General features: G+C 55.0%; 1 protein-coding gene across 2 annotated transcripts in view; it reads right to left on the bottom strand.

Annotated features, from left to right (window-relative positions):
* Positions 1-1,484: 1,484 nt before the first annotated feature.
* NTRK1 (neurotrophic receptor tyrosine kinase 1) overlaps positions 1,485-20,962 on the bottom strand; it is a 32,671-nt gene continuing 13,193 nt past the window's right edge. Inside the window, exons 2-16 of one of the 2 annotated variants that reach the window (XM_080986005.1) lie at positions 18,998-19,072; positions 18,035-18,106; positions 16,248-16,316; positions 15,113-15,273; positions 14,790-14,941; positions 14,388-14,514; positions 13,172-13,504; positions 12,476-12,543; positions 11,885-11,987; positions 8,776-8,922; positions 8,216-8,346; positions 7,759-7,931; positions 5,092-5,332; positions 3,448-3,606; positions 1,485-2,313 (exon numbers count right to left, since the gene is read on the bottom strand). In XM_080986005.1, the coding sequence (XP_080842131.1) occupies positions 2,128-2,313; positions 3,448-3,606; positions 5,092-5,332; positions 7,759-7,931; positions 8,216-8,346; positions 8,776-8,922; positions 11,885-11,987; positions 12,476-12,543; positions 13,172-13,504; positions 14,388-14,514; positions 14,790-14,941; positions 15,113-15,273; positions 16,248-16,316; positions 18,035-18,106; positions 18,998-19,072 (2,197 nt within the window). In that variant the 3' untranslated portion in view covers positions 1,485-2,127. Of the gene's footprint in view, positions 2,314-3,447; positions 3,607-5,091; positions 5,333-7,758; positions 7,932-8,215; positions 8,347-8,775; positions 8,923-11,884; positions 11,988-12,475; positions 12,544-13,171; positions 13,505-14,387; positions 14,515-14,789; positions 14,942-15,112; positions 15,274-16,247; positions 16,317-18,034; positions 18,107-18,690; positions 18,920-18,997; positions 19,073-20,962 lie in introns of those variants that run through there. The other variant, XM_080986006.1, reaches the window with a different exon arrangement.

The raw sequence follows: 20,962 nt of genomic DNA, 5'->3' as shown, positions 1-20,962 counted from the left end.
CAGGGACCGAGCAACGGGAGCTCACCCCGTCGTGGGGATTTGAACCGCTGATCTTCCGATCGGCAAGCCCTAGGCTCTGTGGTTTAACCCACAGCGCCACCCGTGTCCCGACTATGACTTACATAGAGGTTGTTTAATTTTGTTATGTACATTTTTATAAATTTTTATTTATTGCTTATGACTACTTTTGATATATTTTCGTAACCTTTTTCCTTTTTCCCTCTTGCCACCTGGATAACATAAGTCCTCATCCCAAGCTACTATCTTAGGTTAACCAAAAAGTTATGTAGTGCAAGATTTATCTTTGTAAGGATGCAAATCTTCTCATATTGCAAGCTGCCTTGAGCATGGATTCGACCAGGGAAAGGTGGTGTGCAAATAAGCGATGTGGAAGAAGATCGTGGAGAGTGCAACTGAAGGGCAAGGAGGAAGGCAAAGAGAAACACACAGCCAAGTGGGCAGCCCCCTCTTAACACCCACATATTGTGCATTGTGCAGACCCCGGCAGCCTGGAGATGCGCAGGCCAGCGGCAGAGGAAGCATAGCGAGCAACTCAGAAGAAAGACACGTCTGGCCCGAGGGATTTGAGTCAGTCAGACAGGAGACTTTATTTCATTATTCAGCACAGTATATTCTCAGCATCTGCTTCAGAATGTGACAGGCAGCCTTCCGAGAGGGAGAGGCTCCCCTGCCCACAGACGAAGGGCCACAGCCTGCGGTGGACTTGCGCAAGCCGGGCTGAGTGGGGAGGGGTCCAGTCGAGGGGAAAGGCCACTGGCACCCTAGGGGGATGGATGCTGCCCAGTGAAACCATGAAGCAGGCTGGGTCCCCAAGTGCCAACCTCCCATGGTCAATCACCTGGTGCCAGGTGGGCATGGCTCTCCCAGAAGAGACCCATGGGCCAAATCAAAGCCCTGGCAGGACTAAGGTCAGCGGCAAAGGGGTGTCAGAGAGACCCCTCTGGCACGAATCCAGACTGAAATCTGGTTAGCTGGGGGAGGGGTTAGGGCAAGCCCCCCCCCCATTGACACAAGGAAGCAATTGTCTTGCATTGTGTCTCTGGGGAGTGAAATGGCAGGCTGGGCCTCAGGCTTGCTCCCCAGAGTCGCTCACGCCCTGGATGCATGAGGCCCGGCTCTCCATTTTCCGTCTCCTCCTCTGCCTGTCTCTCTTTAGCGGCTCACCTGCCGGGAGACCACCTTCCATCTGCAGAGAAGCAGCCCCCCAACTGAGAAAGGAAGCCTGGGAGCTCCAAGAGCCCCACTTTAGAAGAGTCAGCTCCCTGCTTCTGGCTTCAGCCCCAGATGGTTCAGAATTCAGTATCAAGCAAGAGATCAGCAGGCAGGACTTGGCCTTCCTTCCCCCTGGCTTGGTCTCTAACCCCCTAATTGGGAAGCCACTCCTCTGCCCCCCACATCTCAGGAAACACACCCCACTTCATGAAACTTTTTAAATCCCAGGGGCCCCCACTTTTCCCCCTCCCCCACCCCCTGCAGAAGCTATTTTTATAATGAAAATCTAACGCTTAGGACAATAAATAAGCTATTTCTTAGCAGCAGTGGCAACAGTTTCTTTCCCCATCCCAACCCCAACATGTTGTGGAATATATACAGCCCCCCCCCCCTTTGTCATCCTGGTGTGAGTCGAGGGAGGGAAGCGGTTGGGAGGTCCAGTCCCAGGAGACACCAGGCGCTGAGCCATCCTCCTTCTCCCAACACAGAGGGGGAGCTGGTGCCTCCCATGTGCCCATCCTTCAAACTGGGCATCTTGTTGTCTGTCCAGTACCAGAGCAAAAGCCTGAAAGGGGCATCAGCCTCCAGAGGAAAATGCAGCTCCACCTCTTGGCTTCTGCGGGCATTTTAGGGACCTCCAAAGGAAGAGGCCCTTTTAGTGGATGGGGAACCTGCTGCCTTGCCTTCTCTCCTCTGCCAGGTATAGAGGTGCTGGGGGGGGGGGGAGAGACACGGGGAGAGCTTTCACCAGCACCATCCAGCAGCCAGCCATGGCAGCGGGGTCTCCAGGGTTCATGGTGTGCAACTCTTGGTGGGCGCTGGGGAGGTGCAGAGAAGCTGGCACCCGCCTGCCCACCTCTCCCTCCTTCACGCTCCTCCTGCCCCGCCCCAGCCTTAGCTGAGGACATCCAGGTAGACAGGGGGCGCCTTGACCAGGGTCTGCAGCTGGCTGTGGATGTCCTTCATGCTCTGCCGCTGCTGCGGCTCTCTCTGCCAGCAGCTCTGCATGATGTCATAGACCTCTGAGGGGCACGTCCGGGGTCTCTCCAGCTCACGCCCCTGGGTGATGCATTCAATAGCCTGGGGTGGGGAGGGGGAGAAGGGGGAGAGATGGAGGGTGAAACTCAGGCATTTGCCCCCGAGAGAGACATGACTGCCTTCTCTGCTCTGGCTGGGCTCTGCCTCCGTTTCTTCCTGTCCAAAATGGAAGGAACTTCTCAGCTTGCTCAGCCAATGCCCACGGATGGCAAATTAGGATGCCCCACTGAAGGCCGTTGGAACTTAAACTGGGTGCCCAAGTGAGAAGGCCCTGGACTGTCAGGGTGGGTGGGAGATGGGCTGTTAGCTCTCCTAAAAGGCTTCCAGGTTTACCAATATGCTTGAAATCCTCTGGACCTGAATTAATCTGTGGGTCTTCCTAGCCTGACCTGTGTGCTGTGTTTTGGCTTCCTCAGATTTCAGAGGTGGCTCACAGGGCTGGCAGGGAGGAGACACAGATTCCTCCCTCCCTCTTATGGGAGGGGGTGCAGCTGAAATCACAAATGCATGATTGCTAGACAGTCACAAACAGGGCAATGGCACTACAGAGTTTCAGAACCTGTATAGAGGGGACTCTATGATGTCATAACTGCAAAGCTGCTGGTGGGAAAAAGACCATGGTTCCCTATACTGTACACTTTTTCCTAACTGCATTTTGCTCTCCTCCAGACACCAATCTTCCTTTTGAACTGGACTATGGATTCAAGGATTATTGTCTGCCTAATTTTTATCACTGTATCTGTTGAATCCTGGCATTTGATGTGAGTAAACTTTGTATTTTTCTTGTTTGCTAAACCATCTGGGAGTGATTTCTTTGTTAAAAGGGAAACGTAAAACAGAGAGAAGATAATCCAAGTCTGCCAAAAGCATGCTTGGATATCATAATTGTTCTAGAAGGTTATGCAACCTTGTCCTAATAGCTTCTAGAGATAAGCTACATACAGATGGTGATTTTTAACTCTGCTGAAATAGATATTTGCATTTGCACACAAGTAAGGGAGGATAATTACTAAATAAAATATCCTCTCCTACTCATCTAAATCCATCCAACACCTCTGTCCTTGAAAAGCATCTTTGAAAAGATGATGCTAGCTCTACACACACACACACACACACACACACACACACACACGGCTCTCTCTGCCTGCATGACTCTTCCTCCGCCCCACCCTTTACCTCCGTGTTGGAGAGTTGGTACCAGGGCTGCTTCCCATAGGTGAAAATCTCCCAGAGGACCACCCCGAAGCTCCAGATGTCACTCTCTGTTGTGAATTTCCGGTACAGGATGCTCTCTGGGGGCATCCAGCGGATGGGCAGCATTGTCCGGCCCCCAACCTGTGCAGGAGGCAAAATGGGCAGGAGGGAGAAAATGAAAGGGGGATGATGAGGACAAAGAGGAGGAACTGAGACTGTGAGGAAGGCACAAGTGAGCCCCCCCACCCCATCCAATCTGTTGTATCTTAGCAAAAGTCGGGAGCAGAAAGCAGGCAGGCCATCATCCGCCAGGTGCAGTTTGTGAGCAATGCCAACTGTCAGCTCTCTTGAAGGGCCAGGCCAAGCCACTGGGCTACTTGAGCAAAGGACAAGATGGCCACCCCCTCCCCTATTCTGCATCCAGAAATTGGCTGGACAGGCAGGTGAGCCTCATCTCCAGGAACGGTAGCAGCGCAGCATCTTCCGCTGTGCCTGAGGCAGCCGTCTAGCTTGTGGGAGATGGGGCATGGCAGGCTGTGAGGCACACGTAGCCCCCATCCGCAGAAGGCAATGGCTGGGGTGGGGGGCTAAAGAGGAGCAGCAGCCAAGGAGGGGTTGCCAGAGCCAGCTGCTTGAGCTAGGTAGTTGTCTCACTCTGCTGAACCGTTGGGCTGGCTACTTCCAGGCAGGCAGCACTTTCTGGATAGCCAAAGGAGAGAGATCCCCTCCTAGGTCCACCATGGACCTCGCCTGCTGGAAGAGCCTCCCCACTTCCATGCAAATGGATGGTGGAGAACCCTCCCTCCCCTGCAGCCAGGAGTCCGTACTGGGCCCGGCCTTTGCAGAGAGGTCCCGTCTCAAACACTCAGTCCCGACTTCGGAGAGTTCCTGTAAGAGCACTTAAGGGGAAGCCTTTGCTACTCGGCTTCTCCAGGCATTGGGAAGCCAGGAACTTTCCAGTCTGCTTCCTGCTCAGACTTTCCCCACGACTGCTCTTCTCCCCCCACTCCACCCCGCTTTTAATTAACCGTTTAATGGCAGCTCCCCTCCCTGCCTGCCAGGCCTCCCATCTTTCCACCGGCTAAGTGCTCCAAGGTTTTTTTCCATTGTAGGCCCCATTAAAAATGAATAGGGGTCCAGGGCAGAAGCTAAAAGGGAAAAAGATAATTGGGAGTGGCCCCTTTGGACTCCCAGCCTGTCAGGGAGGTGAATCCCTTCAGAGCCCTTGAGGGAAAAGTGGTCAGGAGCCCCTGGGAGCCCCGCAGGAGGGGACCAACTTGAGCCAGCCAGGAAGAAAACCGTGTGTGTGTGTTTCCTGCTGGCGAGCTCTGGCCTTCACTATCTTCACCAGAGTGGATGAGCCAGGACCCCACTGAGGCTGCTGTTGCTGCTGCTGCTGGGGAGACCTCAGGCAGAGAAACAGCCTCTCTGCAGGGGCCTCCTAAGAGAAGAGGGGTGGAAGGGAGGGATTGGCAGAGTGAAAGCCAAGGATGCAAGTCAGAGGAGGAGGAAGACAAAGCGGCAGGATCTGGAATGGAAAGGCCCCTGCCTGGCAGAGGAGACTCTGACAAAGGCTGCAGAGGGAGGGTGCCTGGCCCTCAGAGACCGTCTCCCTTCCGCACTTACCCGGTAGTAGTCGGTGCTGTAGATGTCCCTGGACATGCCAAAGTCCCCAATCTTCACCACCAGGTTGTGGCCCACCAGGCAGTTCCGCGTTGCCAGGTCCCGGTGGACAAAGTGCAGGGAGGCCAAGTAGACCATCCCGGAGGCGATCTGAGTGGCCACCTGCAGCATCTGGCCAAGGTTCAGCTGGCCAAAGGACTGTCCGTTCCCATTGTCCAGGATCTTGGCATCAGGTCCATGGGACCTGCAGGGAAGGAGGGTCAAATGCCAAGGCAGTGGATCACACCCACACCCACACTGGGTAGAACCTTAGTGGCTGCTTGGACATGGGGCATGCACACAGTTCATTCCTCAATGCAGATTTGGTTGTACAGCACTAAAAGTGAACCTCAGTTTAGTTTCCTGGCTTGTGGGCTACATGTCTGAAGTGACCAAAGGCCGTCAGGTGAAGTTGCCAGCATTTCCGTTAAGCGCCTTACTCTCCAGCGTGTGACTGCACCTGCTGCCTGTGCAAATGGGCGCTTGTTGACCCTGGAGAGAACGGGAGGTGGGCAAGAGGGTGGCAAATGGGTTCCCCTGTGTGCCAGGAGGGTCACGGTCGCCCTGGAGAGGAGGAGACCAGACCAAAAGGGGCCCCTCTCCCAGCTCTTGTTCACTAGCCAGCCAGGAGCCCCCCCCCCGGAAGCCCACCAGGGGCCGGGCATGAAGGTGGAGGGCAGGGTTCCCCTAAAGAGGGTTGATCCCCGCGCCCCAAGGTGGTCTTGCCCTTTCCTCACTTGACACTAAGCCTGGCAGACAACGGCAGGTGAAGTGGCTGCGGCAAGGAGCCCAGGTCTCCCGTAAAGCGCAGCCATTAATGCCAAGTCTCATAACCATAAGCGCCCCATCCGTGCGTCTCTGAGCCTGTCCTGGGGATGCTAATCGGGGCCGTTGGCAGCTCCTGTCTATTGGCAATACCTGGGGGGCCAATCGAAAGAGACTCTGCTTATTCCAGCTGATGGCCAATCCCCCTCAATTTGAGCCTCTCAGACAGCTAATCTAATCAATATTGCAAGGGAAGATTGCATTAGCTGGGGGAGGGGGACGTCTAAGCCGCTGCTGCAGTAATGGAGTGGGGGAGCGGGAGGCGGCATTCGGGGAGGTGGGGGTGACTCTGAGAAGAGGATCAGGCTGGGACATTTCAGTGCAACAACAACAACAAAAGGAAGAGGGAAGGAAAGTCTCTTTTGCAGGGGCGTCTGGGAGGAGGCAGAAAAGCCACCTCTGCCCAGTCCAGGTGCACACCAAGCAGGTGGCAGTCTCTGTGCAAGGCACACCTGGAGCAAAGGTGGGAAAGCTGGACTGCGCGTCCAGCATCCTTGGGGCAGCTGCTGCAAAGCTCAGGCAACTGTTGACGTTGCACAAGCGTCTGGCTCACCAGCTGGGGGGCGGGGTCTGTGGGTTATCTAAGCTCTTGGCTCATCCATGGACACTTGACCCTGGACTGTGAGGGAGTGTGCGCACTTGTGCAAGAGAGAGACACTGGGTTGTTGCTGCTGGGGACGGCCCAAGACATTTTGGCACCTGAGGCAAACCACCAAATGGAATCTCCCTCCATGCCAGGGAAGAAGGAGTGTGGAAATATCTACATCAGGAACAACGGGGCAATAAAGATCCACATTGGGATCTGGTGCCGCTGTGGATCCTGCTGTCCTCATCTCATGGGTGGACCAGCCTGGTTGCCTCCAGGGTCCTACACTGAGCAAACACATTGAAATCAGTGGCTGCGGATAACTTCAGCCTGTTGATTTCTAGGCCTGCAGTGAGCAGGACTTGGCTGGATGCGATCCTGTGCGCTTGCATCTAAAGCCCATGCCTGGGGAGCTTCTCTCCCTCCCTCAGCCTAAGGCTCCTTTTGTGCTGAACCAAGAGAGAGGGGCAGATAGAGCTGGCATGTCCAGGACACTCTGGCCTGTGTGGGCTGAAGGACTGCTACGGGACGCTGAAAAATGGCCAGGTCTCAAAAAGGGCACCAATATATCACCCTATTGCACTTGTGCTTTGGCATTTGCACTGCATTCCAGCCTATTTCTGGGCCCATCTCAAAATGTTGGTGCTAGTCTAAGTGGGTCAGTCTCTTCTTCCATAGACCTGCCTGGTCCATAAGACCATCTGCAGAGACACGCCCCCAAGAGGGGAGGCAGGGGGCTCCTGTAGGGAGCGCCTACTCAGTGGTGGTGCCAGTTATCGACTGCCCCTGCCCCACCATGAGGGGCCCACATTGTGGTCTTTCTTATGCCGGATGAAAAGCTTTCTCATTTCCCAGTCTTCCTGGTTTTAAAGACACATCCTAGTGGCTTTTAGACATCAGGAGCTAGTGGCTTCATTTCAATGTTGTTTTAACCAGTCTTTGAGTTTGGGCTCATGTTGCCTTCTTACATTTTATGGGTTTGTTTTGTTCCTAAATTGTATGCTGCCAAAAAGAAAGAAAGAAGTATTGCTGATGGGCATTGGAAACTTGTGCTATAAACAAAATGGCTGGGGAAACCCAGCCAGATGGATGGGGTATAAGTAATAAATTATTCTTATAAAATGAAACAAGAACACAGAAGCTGCCACCACGTCCAGCAGGGTCTGGCCCCCTCCCTCTGGCCTTGCCAGCCCAGTGTTCCCTCCCTGCAGTCAGCCAACCTGAGGAAGCGGTTGAGGTCTCCGTGCTTCATGTACTCAAAGACCATGACGAGGGGCTCCCCGTCGGTGCAGACCCCGTAGAACTTGACGATGTGCTCGTGCTGCAGGACTGTCAGCAGCTCTGCTTCACGCTGGAAGTCCAGGCGGGCGTTCTCTGTGGCTTCCTTCAAGGTCTGGGGAAGGAAGGTGAGCTGGGTTCATTACAGGAGCAGCAGCAAGAGGAGGCTCTGCCGCAAGGGCAGGAAGGGCACAGCGTCGGAGGGAGTGGGGGACTCAACCATCTCACTCTCGGGGCAGAGATGCACAGGCCTCAACAATTTAGCTGGTGGGAACCCCAGCTTGAAGTTCATGGCAACTGGACAAACACTTTGGAAAACCTGCCCTGAATTTAGGGAGAACTGCCACCCTCGCCTGCCTTGCCTCTCCGAGGAGGGGGCCAGGGGTCCATTCGGCTCACCTTGACGGCCACCAGCATCTTCTCCTGAACAGAGCTGAGGTTGTAGCACTCAGCCAGGAAGACTTTGCCAAAGGCTCCCTCTCCCAGCTCCCACTTCAGGATGATGTCCCTGCGCTTGATGTTGTGGACACCTGTGCGGAGGAGAAAGGGAGCTCTGAGTCCAAAGTGGGAGGGCGAGAGAAACTCTCATGGGTATGCAGAGCTCCTGAGGATCCCACCTTGGCTAACCTGCCCCATGGCCTGGCTCTCAGATACTGGCACAGGAGAGGATGACAGAGCAGACAGGGCTGCCTGCCATCTAAAGGGTCAAGTGGGGGGGGGCATGAGGATGCCCTGCTATTTGTTCCACTGGCTAAATCCCTTTGCAGTGGGACTTTGGGGGTATATACGCAGCTCCCGCTGGGCTTACATTGCAGCCCCCTCCCCTATCCTAGACACGCTCCTTTGCCACACTGGCCCACCCCTTTCCAGCAAAATCTGCCTATGCATTGAAATACCCACATGAAGGCCCCACCCCCGCAGAAGAATTGCTGCATCCATGGGGCAATCCAGGCACTCACAGGCATTGCAGAAGTACTGGGGGTTCTCGATGAAGTTGGTCTTGAGGGTGTCCAGCTTGCTCTCCGCAGAGGAAAGGGGGCTGCTGCCCCAGTTCATGAACTGCAGGGATATGGCCAGGTCATCCTCTTGCGCCAACACAGCTGACCCTGTGAGATGGAAGCCATGAGACTCTGACACAGGCACCTTCCGCCCCAGGGCAGGCCAGATGGGGTGGGGTGTTCAAAACCTCAGGTCTCTGCCTGGAAAAACAATGAGCGTGCCTACCTGGGGAGGAAGGTCTCCTGTGCTGAAAAATGCTATGCGCACACAGAGTTTTATCCCACCATCCCAAGTGCCACAGAAGAAGCAAAATAAAAAAAGCTTTTGGCATGCCCATAAATTCCCTTGTGGAGGATGGGGCTCATGTGTTGCACAATAAATTTTAGAGTAACAACTGAGGTCAGGCAGGAAGTTGTCTTCCCTGTGGAATCAGTGCTGGGATAGAGCTCACCTTGCCCAGCAAATCCCCCTGGGGGAACCAGTGAGGCCTCTCCGTCTGCCCTCCAGCCCTAGGCCAGGGACCAAGGCACAAGGGAAGCTCCCTGCAAACCCTGCCTCCTGGGCTGCTGGGCAGGTGGGCCTCCTGGATGCTTTTAGCCTGATGGTAGTCAGCTTCTGCGGGCCCACGAAATGCTCAAGGCAAGGCGGCAAAAGGAGCAGGAGCCCCTCCTACTCCCCCCTCCCTTCGCTGCTCTGAGTGGGAGGCATTGGCAAGGGAGCAGTAACCGGAGCGTTTAAGCCTCCAGTAATTACCGTGAGAGGGTCCATAACCAGCAAGCCTTCCCCCCCATGCATCTTCATCAACGTCAGGGCAAGGATGCCTGGCTGCAGGAGCCTGGCAGGAGTGGGGGGAGGTGGGGAGAGAAAGTGACTCGAGATCTATAGGGCTGGTGGCTGGGGAGTTGGCAGGGATGGGGGGGCGGCTCCAAAGGCAGAGAAAAGCCTGGAGAGTCAACCTAAGAGTCAGCCAAATGGCATGTGCAAAGAGGCAGCCTCCTCTTCCAGGATAGGGGACCAGATCCACCCCACAGAAAGGAGCAATAGGAAGCCACTGGGCTCCATCCTGCTCTGCATTCTCAACAATGACCCACAGCAAGCAGGGAAGCCAGCAGGGATTGAGCTCGGGACCTACCATGGAGTTCCAGCCTTTCTTCCTAGAAAGACCCTGCAGGCCTCTCTGGCATCTGACTCTCTGTTAGCTCTCCCCACTTGTAAGCTGCCCCCCATGGCCAGTGTTAGAAACTGGGGTAGGAATGCTAGGGTCCATGTGACTCGTGGGACCTACGTTGTGGGCATCCAAACAAAATGTCTAGGTGCCTTTTTTCTTTTTTTGCTGCCACACTACCAGACCAGGCAGCCCTGCAGCAAAAAATAAAGATGCTGAGGGTGAATCAGGGGGGTCCGCAGAGGAGCATGGCAGCCAAATAGGTGTCTTTTGCTACTGCTCTACCCTGCCAAACACCTGGCAGTGCGGCAGCAAAAACTATGTGTTGTGTTGTGGTGTTGTGTTGTGTTGTGTTGTGTTGTGTTTTGCTGCCAGGTGAATCAGAGGGTCTGCTATGTCTTTTGCTGCTGCTGTGCCCGGCAGACCTGCTGACTGCAACCAGGCAGCTGGAGATGCTGGGCATCTCCACCCAGTCACAAAAGGCCAGTTGCCAGTTGCAAAATGTGCCTGGCACCTGGCTAATTTCAAACACTGCCCACGCCCGCCCCAGGGACCAGCAGATGTTCCCTCTGTGAGGCTGGAGGTCAGAGCAGGCAGCCATCATCATGGGAAGCCTTATTGCTGAGCATCTTTCCCTACAGGCTGGAATTCTGTCGATGAACCTTCCACCCACCCAACACCGTTTGATTTTTGCCACATTTCCCTTAGATCTGTATCTTTTCCAGCCAGTGCTCACTTCACCAGCACCCAGAAACTCACACAAACCCCGGTGATCTGAATGCAGCCCTCTCCGTCTGGGGGCACTGCGGTGGGGGTGGGGGCACAATGAAGAGGCTGGTCTTGCAGCCCACCCTCAGTTCAGTACACACAGGCCCATCCACCCAGCCTCCGCCATCCAAGGTCGGCAGGTAGCCAGTCCAACTGGGAGGGGGCTCTGAGCTCTGCCCCTGCTGCTGCTGCTGTGACATCTGGCTGCACAACAACAAGTGTCTGCTTCTCTGCCCCCCCTCCCCACCCCTCCCTTCTGCCATTCCTGCCCCCCTGGGGGTGATCCAGGCAGATCAAACCCATTTACAGCCTGAATCAATTCCAGCAGTGAATTAGCAGCTGATGCCTGCCTGAAGGGGGAGGGAGAGGAAGGCTAATGAAATGGGGGAGGAGATGGAGGGAACCAGCTCAGCCTCCACCACCTTCCATTCCCCAAGCGGGGTGCAGCTCCCTTGCTCCCCGCAGCACAATAATTTAGGTGGCCAGGGAAGGGTGGAGGTAGCCACTGCAGACTGTGTGGTTGGGAAAGGTCCACAATGAAATCTCAGAGAGGCCAAAGTTGGGGGTGGGGAGAAGCACAGCTTCTCATGGAAAGTGGAGGGGGAACACCCACCCGCCCCGGGATTTGGTTGCTCCTGCTTCCCCCTGTCCTTCCAAAGACCAGGTGTTGGTATAACAAAGGTCAGGGCTCTGATTAGTATCTATTTAGGCACAATAGCTCAATGGAACCTCCAGCTTCAGAGATAGTCTATCTTTTGAGCTCCAGTTGCAGGACAATAAGCAGAGGGAGGGAGGGGGCTTCTGTCTCTTCAAGCATTTCTCATGGGCTTCCCAAAAGCACCAGAGGAAAGCAGGTGCTAGCCCTGTGCTTACAATACGGCTCCCTAGAGCTTCCTCTGGGCCCCTTCCCCACTGTGAGCCCTCCTGACACCCAGCCACAGGTGCCACAGGCAGGCAGGCCATGCAGAGGAAGGAGAACTGCCCCTGTCCTCCTGGCTCCATTGGCACAATGGAAGCCTTTTGTTTGGGCGCTGAGCAAGACCCCTGGTCCCGTTAGCAGCTGGCAAAGGGGGTAGAGAGGAGGGAGGCACCTGCACCTCAGAGGCCGAGCAGGAGAAGGGCTGAGGGGGGCTTACGGTTAATTCCGAACTTGGAGTGCTGCCCACACTTGTTGAGGATGATCAGCATGATGGAGAGGAAGAGGCAGGCACAGACTGCCAGGACCACGGCCACCGAGATCTGGAGGAGGAACAAGGGAACCATCAGTACCCCAGAAAAGCCAAAGGGTCCATCCAACCACAGTGGCCAACCAGGTGCAGGAAACCGGGTGCACGAGCAGCCCTCTCCCTGCCAGTGGGTCAGATGTGAGGGGCTGCAAAAAAGCCCTTCAATGGCCATCCGGCCTCAAGGCCCAAAGGAGCAGGCAGAGCTGACAGCACACCAGAGCCGGGCAATTTCCGTCCTGTGTCCAGGAACTCCTGCCTGTGGCCTGCTTTGTTGTCACTTTGCACATGCTCAAAGGCATGCCTTCCTTTAACATCAGCTCAAATGTTCTCGGGTGCGCATTTCCCCACCCGGCCTGCTTGGCTCATATGAAGCCCTGGGTGAGATCCATGTGCCCAACCGGCAAAGCTGGACGGGCCGCTCTGTAGCCATGGCTCCACCATCACTTATGTAAGCCCAGACCTGTGCTCACTCGCCCCACACAGCTGGTCCCCAGGCCTCACCCCAATGGTGTGCTCCTCAGGAGTCTCCACTGGCCCTCCACGCTCAGTGCTGTTCATGTCACCTTTTCCTGGGGGCAAAAGAAGAAGCAGGAGAGGGAGGTTCCAGGATGCAACCCAGATGGCCCCACATCTATCAAGGGCCTCCTTGGGGTCTGCCTCTCCTGGCACAGATGCCCCCTGGCTAAGATGGACGAGACAAGGCACAAAGACAGTTTTGCCGCTCCTGAACTCCAAAGCTGCAGCTCAGTGGCTCATTTCTCATGCTGAGGTAGGTGTCCTCCCCCCACCCCCATCTAGGGTGTTCTGTGGCCCCCTTCTCCCCCCAGCCCTGTTGCAAAGGGACCTGCACATTCTTCCCAAATACTTACCCACTGGTGATAGGGAGACTAAGGCAGCAGTAAAAAGAAATAAGAGGAGGGAGACCTCAGTTAGCCTCTGGAGGCCACAGTTGCAGACACCCCACCCCTTGGTGACCCACAAGCACAGTTGAGGAGTGAGGGAACTGGTGTGGCTGAGCCCCATGCCCGCCATGGGTGTTCCTGCCCCATTTCCCCCATCCAGACCAAAAGAGGGATCTTTTCTCCAAAGCCAGTGCAGCAGCCAGGAGCCGACTTCAGCAGCACCGCAGGCCCTTCCACCTCCTCCTCTGGTTTTAAGGCAAGCTTTGGGGTCACCTCACAGGAGAGAGCCCCGTACCAGGAATGGGATCCTCTGGACGAATGCCCACCCCAGGGGGGTCCATGAAGTGCTGGTAGGTGGTGCAGGAGTCGTTGCCCAGCTCATTGCGCACCAGCAGTGTGTAGTTGCCGTTGGAGACGTGCGTGGGGTTGTCGAAGTTCAGGCACCCATGGACCTTTGTGGTGTTCTTCTCGGAGAAGAAGATGGTGTGCATGAAATCATTCTCATGCAGGGCTTCGCCGTCCAGCTGCCACCAGATGTGGGGCGTGGGGTTGCCGTTCACAATGAAGGGGATGCAGTCCTTGTGGAACTGCCGCAGGACGGAGCCCACCTCAACAATCACGGCAGGAACTGGGGAGACAGCGGGGGGGGGGGGAGAGCCAGAGCCTTTGAGGTGGGAGCAGCCACTGTGCCCATCTCCTCTCCTGGGACCCCGGGGGGAGGGGCTTCCAGGCAGGGGGCTTAATATTGCAAATGGGTCAACCAGGCCTCGTGCGTGGGGATTGGAAGCCACAGCAACAGCACATATTGGATTGAATGAGGATGGAGGGGGAGAGAACTTTGGATGCTGGCAATATTTTTGTGTCTGTATGAGCAGGATCCCTCCCACCTGGAAGCCCCTTAAACCCAGATCTAACTGCTGGATGAAGAGTTAAGCCAGAATTATGGGATCAGCCCAGTGACATTTTATGTTTTGTATTTCTGTTTCGTTCTTGATTTTTTTTTTTAAAGTATTGTTACACTGTGTGTGTGTGTGTGTGTGTGTGTGTGTGTGTGTCCCAGGCCATATCATTTATTTATTTTGACCTCTCATTTGCATGAAGCTCCCTGCAAGAGCCCCATATCATTCTTATGTCTGCTTTCTCCTATTGCAAAGAGCTTTTCATGTAGGGGAACATTTTAAAAAGTCACTCCCCTCCAAGACTTAGCCTGGAAAAAAGAGCGGCACCTCATTCTGCTGCATGTTTCAAGGTAGCCACACGTACCCTGCCCTAGGAGCCGATTCTCTGTCAGACCCCAGCAGCCAGAAATAGCCCTTTGAGTCTCAAAGGGGCCCTCAAACCAGCAGGCCCTTCTCCAGGCTGGCTGGATGCACGCTAGAAATGGCCCTAGAGCCACCAGCCCCCTCCCCTGGAAGGGCAGCTGGTGCCGGACACCCACTCAGCCTGGGAGGGAGGCCCCTCCCAGAGGGAAAAGACCAAGAAGGCTGCAGGAGACAGATGAACTCTCTTACACGTCACATTCAGCTGGGCCACATCCTCTGCAAGTCCAGCTTCATTCTCTGCCTGGCAGGTGATATTCTGGAGGTTGAAGTCAGAGGAGACGTTCCAGATCTGCAGCTGAAGTTCAGACTCAGACTTCTGCATGGACAGATGAGATGCTCACATTGAACATGTGGCTGAACCAATGAAGTTGGATGGAGAAAGGCTGGTCACACACTACAGCCCCCCCCCCAGTACCCGCCCTCCAAGCCCTGCTATAAAGCTTGGAGTAACTGAGGGATAATCAGCTTCCTAGAGGAGGTCAGTCAGTCATGGACTGGACTTTGCCTGTTTAGCCCCAATTCCTGTTCTCCTCCCTGGCACATGGTGGCCTCTGGGGACAAGGCCACTTGCCCAACTAGGTTGGTACTTGCCTGGGTGATGCGGGGAGGAAGGTCCATCCAGACGTTCGGCAGCAACCAGCGCACATCTGGCCGTGGCTCTCCAGTGAAGTTGCAGGTCAGGGTGACGCTCTCTCCCTCTCCCAAGGGCTCCTGGTTGTGCTCAATCCAGACCCTCGGGAATTCTGCCCCAAGAGAAGGGACAGAGCAGAGGTGGCTGAAGGCAGGCTCTGGCCAGCAACATCCTGCCCCAGGGAGGAAGCTGCCTGGTGGCTCAGATGGGCCCCCAGATGTGGCACAAAACAGGGGCCATGGGAGATGGCAGAGAGGCCCCACACAGCTCCTTACTCACTCACCACAGCCTGCAATGGTCATGTTAGCCACAGGGATCACCTTCTCGCCCTCTGCCACACAGTGAAGGGACTGGTTGCCCAAGGACTCGGCCTGCCTGCTCTCCTGCCACACCTGCAGCCACCGGAGGCGGCAGGTGCATTGGAGAGGGTTCCCGATCAGCACCCTGTGGGTGGGGGGGAAGAAAGGGGGGAGGTCACGGGCAGTTCAGACTCAGGCAGTGGCCCCAAACTCTGAATGACAAGCTCTACCAAACCCTGCAGAAAACTTTGAAGAGGAGGTGTGGCTATCCCAAGAGCATCCGTTTCCTCATTAAAAAACAAAAAGACCCCACCAGTTTCTAGCCCTTTGGGGTGGTTTAAAAACACGGCATGAGTGCCCCCTGGCCCTGTTGCAAGAGCTGTTTTATCCTAGCCAGAAATAGGAGGACAAAAGTCAGCTTCCTCTCCCCTCTCCTCTTAACATGAAGTGGATCTTTAGAACTGTGTCTTGGGACAGGACAGAACTTGGGGTCATTATTCCAAATTAATGAAGCCAGAAGAAAGCAAGGGCACCACCAGGAGGGAGCTGGCAGATGACTTGGCCTGGAGAGATTCACAGCTGCAGCCCATGCAGAGACATGGATGGGGTGGGAGCAGCAGGAGGGAGGGCACTTCCTTCTGCAGGTGTAGGAATCATAGAATTGTAAATTTGGAAGGAACTGCAATCCCCTGCAAAAAAGGAGTTTGTCAGGCATTTTACACCAGCTGAAATTCTCCTTTCCACCAAAGGAGCAGGAGTCCACCCAACATTGCATCTTTTCAGCTGGCCACCCAGCCACCACTGACCACAGTGACTACCAGGGGAGGTTGCCTCAGTTTCTCTCCAGCAACATGATTCAAGTGGCCACAAGGGTGTTTAAGCCCTTGAAACCTTGAGGTCAGGATGCTTGCAAAGCACCAGAGCACAGTCTCTCGCTTCCCTCCTGATGCTTCCTATGAACAAATCAGCAGAGCTGCCCCCTCTTCCCCCTTGAAAAAGACCCCAAAACCTCAGTAGCACCAGCAGGAGGGCACTGCATGTGGGAAAGGGGTTTGGCCCTGAAGCACCACAGCTCTCCCAAATGCCCAGTCCAGAAGGGGCCAATGGGAGGAGACTTACAGCTCCTGGAGATGGAGGTGGTGGAAGAGCCTCCAGGACAGGAAGCGCAGCTGGTTGTAGGCCAGGTTCCTGCACGGGGACAGAGAGAAAGAGAAGCCTTGTTTGCCTTGGGATGGGCCTCTGCCTGTCTCTGCTAGTGTACGACAGACAGAAGTTAAACAGGTGCAGGGTCTCCTGGCTGAAACTGTCCCAGGTACCGCCACCAGAAGAATTGTTAACTGCAGGCCAGCTCTCTCTCTGCTGCAGTGATTGTGTTGCTGAGAGAACCTGGGAAACAGGCCCGGGCTGAACCTTGGATGCCTGGGAGCAACGCCCCCCTCTCTTTAGAGCCTTGCAGGCTCCCTACTGGATCAGGCCAAGGGAGCCCATCTAATCCAGCCTCCTGTCCTCACAGTGGCCAGCCAGAAGCCTCCAAGCAGGACCCGATTGCAACACAAACACTCCCCTCTGCGGGTTCCAGAAGCATTTGCTGCCTCTGACTGTGGAGGCAGAGCATGGCCATTGTGACTAGTAGCCCTAGGGAGCTTTTTCTTCTCTATGAATTTGTCCAGTCCCCTGCTAAAGCCCTCCTGGCTGATGGCCATCATTTCAGCCAGGATCTTAACAAGGAAAGCCCAAAGAGCAGGAAGCCAGTTTCAGCCCCCCTCCCACCCCAGCTGATCTCCCAGGGCCAACAATGTTCCTCTGAGCCCCATAGAGGATCTGGGCAGGAAGTTGGGGGGTGGGGTGGGCTGGGCTGCCAGCCGCTGGCCATGAGCTGCATGGGAGCAAATCAATATCCCCGTGTTGTACAGGGACATTAACACTAACTATGATAAACAGTGTCCTCCCAGCCCAGGGATGCAACGAACATGCCGGGGAGGGCAGGGAGAGGGAAGCTGGAGGTGGGGGCAGTCAGGGAGGAGGAGGCTGGGGTCTCCATCCACTCCATGTCCATGGTCTGTGGGAGAGAAACAGCTTGTTTGGGGAGGGGGCTGTTCTTGGATGAGGGGTGGGGTGGCCACACTTTGTCCCACTGCATCCCTTATATGTGGGGCAGCCCCTCATCACAAAGACAGAGCTGACACCTGCTTCGGCAAACTGGCTATAGCCAGGGTCCACCCTGCCTGTTGACTGGCCATGGCTCAGCCTGCCTGTCAAGCATTTGCCCAAACCAGACTGGGAGGCCACATGGGGCAAAGGGCCCTCAGGGGCCAGGGGCCCACTCTTGGTGACTTTCCCCTGATCAACCTGCCCTCCATCTCTACTGGGGCAAAGAAGCGCCTCGGAAGGTGCTGGAGAGGGGAGAGAGGTTTGCATTTGAGGGAGGGGCTTCCTGCAAGCCTCACAGGAGGGGGAGGAGATACGACTGGAGACCCTGAGTGGGAGCAGAAGACAGTCAGGTTCTTGAGAGGGGAGCCCTGGCGATGGGCTGCCTTCCCTTCTTCACTTCCACCATAGCAAAGTTCATCTGCCCAGCAGTTTCCTGCTGCCTCCATCCATGTCACCACAATCCCAAAAAAGAACAACTTGCTAAGCAAGTCTCCAGTACTGAGCCTGAAGAACAGGAGCTCGCATGGCCCCACCCCAACTGACATTCCAAGCAAGGAAATTGGGAGTGGAAGGGGAATCACAAGGTAGGTGGCTGAAATTCCCAGAAAGAACCCCAAGAGTTTGGTGGTGGCTGCTCCTTTGCAGCCTGAGGGGGAGTCCTGTCCTCTCCACGAAAAGGCACAGTCTGCCCTGCACTGGGCAATGCAAAGGTGTGGACTTGGGAAGTGCTTGTGGCTGAGGAGCCAGGTACTTACACATGCGTCAGGTTCAGGCTGCCTCTGAAGGTGTCTGGTGCAATGAACTGCAGCTGCGTCCTTGAAATGGTTCTGCAACAAATGAGCAAAGTCAGTCGGAGCGCAGCTGGCCAGGAAGCCGCCTCCCCACGAAACCCAAAGTCTCCGTTGCAGTGGCCAGTTTTTGCTGCAGCAACACTTCTGTACCTCCATGCCTGTCTGGGCCCAGGAAGGCAGTGCCACCTCAGGAGAGGCAATGGCCAAATGTTCCTGGCCTCAGCAGGATGGAGCACAGGATGGAGGCAGGCCAGTCGCAGGCGGGTGGAGTGGAGAGTGTTCCTGGCAGTGGGGCTCCTGAAGCCATAGTAGAGTCCTTGCCATGTCAGGGGGGCTGGCAAGAGGGCAGATGGTGCTGTGTGGGGGTGGGGGTGGTGAGGCTCTTCCATGGGGCTCTCTGCCCTCACCTTAGAAAATGACACTAGAGGAATTTTCATCCTCAGCAATGGGAGGAAATTTCCCAAGACAGGTAGGAATATGGGGCAGGGTGAGGCTGTTCACTCTCTCCTCTCTGCAACCCGGCCCTGACATCATTCCCAAGAAACAGGTGCCTCCAGTGAAGCGCCTCTGAAGCCCACCTGTGCTTCAGAGAGACCTCATGGACCCTCAGGCTTAGGTACCTGCCCTGAATCTGGGGCACCTGCGCCAGGGCTCCTCCTGTTTGCTCAGCATTGGGGGGGGGGGGAAGCATTTCCTTCCCCTTCCTCCAAAGCTGCCTGAAATGGGGGAGGTGCAGAAGGAGGTGGGGTGGAAGCAGACCAGGAGCTGGAAGGGAAGCAAAAGCAAAGCTACATACTCTCTGCTGTGGCACAAACGCCTCACTCTCTCTGCCCAAAGGAGAACCCTCCCCAACCACACATTTCCAGCCGCCTCCTTGGCCTCCTCACAGACCCCCCAACTGGAGCACCAAGCAGCCAAGGGACTCACAGGTTCTTCAGCTCTCGAGGATTCTTCATGTCATCCTGAGTCAAGTTTGTCAGAGTAATCTGGTTCTCAATGACTCTGTGAAGGAGAGGAGCCTGTCAAGCCATATTCACGCTGTGTCATGATTAAATGCTTGCCTAATAAAAAGTCTGAATAAACATTCTTTCTGCGGCACCCCGTGGGGCTTAGAAGCCCAGTTATGTCACCCCTTGCCTGCTCCCCCCTTGCACCAGAGCTGCTGAAACAGCTTATCCAGAGAAGGCCTGTGTACACATTCAGGCTTGTCCCCCCCCCCCCCCCAAAAAAAGTCTGTTCATTGTGAAGTTGTCAAATTTTAGTTTATGGTTTATTTTTATTTTATTTTTACTTGAAAGAAAACTAAAAAACCATTTATGTCCTAATAAGGCCATTTTACTAAGAAGAGGGGAAAGCAACCAGCAAGAAATTGAGCCTGAAGGGAAACATAGGAAGCCATTACCTTGTACAGTGGTACCTCGGGTTACATACGCTTCAAGTTACAATCGCTTCAGGTTACAGACTCCGCTAACCCAGAAATAGTACCTCGGGTTAAGAACTTTGCTTCAGGATGAGAACAGAAATCGTGCTCTGGCGGTGCGGCAGCAGCAGGAGGCCCCATTAGCTAATGTGGTGCTTCAGGTTAAGAACAGTTTTAGGTTAAGAACGGACCTCCGGAACGAATTAAGTACTTAACCCGAGGTACCACTGTACTGAGTTAGACTGAATCGGTCCATCTAACACAGCATTGCCTACACTGACTGGCAGCAGCTCTTTAGGAGCTGCATCCAACACTGATTCTGCTCAGAGTAAACCAATTGTAATAAATGGACAGTAGTAACTCTGGTGCATTCATTTCAGAGGGTCTGCTCGGAGAAGAACTTTGTTGGTGGAAGAAATTCAAAGATTACCTACGGAAATATTGCAAAATTAAAGAATGTTAGAGTGATGTTGGATTGAAATGAAGTGGCTTCTAGCTGTACAGGCTTTAAAGTTATACATAGATTAAGATTAAGGATTAGGATTAAAAAAAGTCAAAAGAAATGGAAAATTGGCTTTTAATAGGTTAAAATTTAATGTTATTGTCAGAGTTGCTTCCAGATCCTAGCTCACAGAGGATCACGCTAGCCAGCGATCATTAAATAAAAGTCTTTATTGAGTTACAGTTTCCATTCTCAAGCTGCTGCGTGCAACCCTACGTCTAATGGTTAGATCGGCGAAGCTCCATCTGAGTCTCCGCCCCTTGTACACCAACTTAATATCCTAGCCTTGCTCCACCTTTTCCGCCTGACTGTTCTTCTCTGGGTCCCTCTGCCCCCCGGGGTCTCTTCCTTCCGGGATTCCTCTGACGCTGACGCTGACCCCCCTGACTCTTCTCCCTCCTTTCGGCGGGCTTTAGGACCTGGCTCCCTTTCCGGGCTGCCTACTGCGCCACTTTCCTGTGCATTTGAACTTGGCGCGCGCGCCCAACCTTCCACCTTCCGTCTGACCGTTTCTTCGCTCCCCGATGGAGGTGTGGCCACTCCTGACTCGTGCCCTCCCCCCTGTTGTGAGCTGCCAGCGCTTGATCCCTGGCGCCCTTCCTCTTCCCTGCTCTCTGGCGGTGACGCTGGTCCCGATTTCCAACTGCTCCCCTCTGAGTCCCCTCTGGCTCTATCTTCCTGGGGTGTCCCCCTAGGCTCCCCCCTTGCCCTGGCCACTGGTGCTCCTTTCTGTGAATCTTCTGATTCACTGGAAAGACTCGGAGATCTCGGGTCGTCGTCATCACTCATCTTTTCTTCTGCCTCCTCCCCCTCGCTCTCTGTTTCCTCCCTTGCCCTTGCCTCTGCTCCTGAACCCCTGACATCCATCCCCCCTCGAAGCCCCCTCTTCCCCCCTCCCCTCCTTCCGGTGCGGGATCTGGGTGCTGCCGTGTCAGGGGGACGAATGTCGGATACAGTTCGCTTCCCGTGG

This window comes from Podarcis pityusensis (genome assembly GCF_964106645.2).
Source record: "Podarcis pityusensis genome assembly, chromosome: 16".
Taxonomy (NCBI): domain Eukaryota; kingdom Metazoa; phylum Chordata; class Lepidosauria; order Squamata; family Lacertidae; genus Podarcis; species Podarcis pityusensis.
Note: the sequence above shows the minus strand (reverse complement) of the source record. Positions and strands in the feature narration are given on the sequence as shown.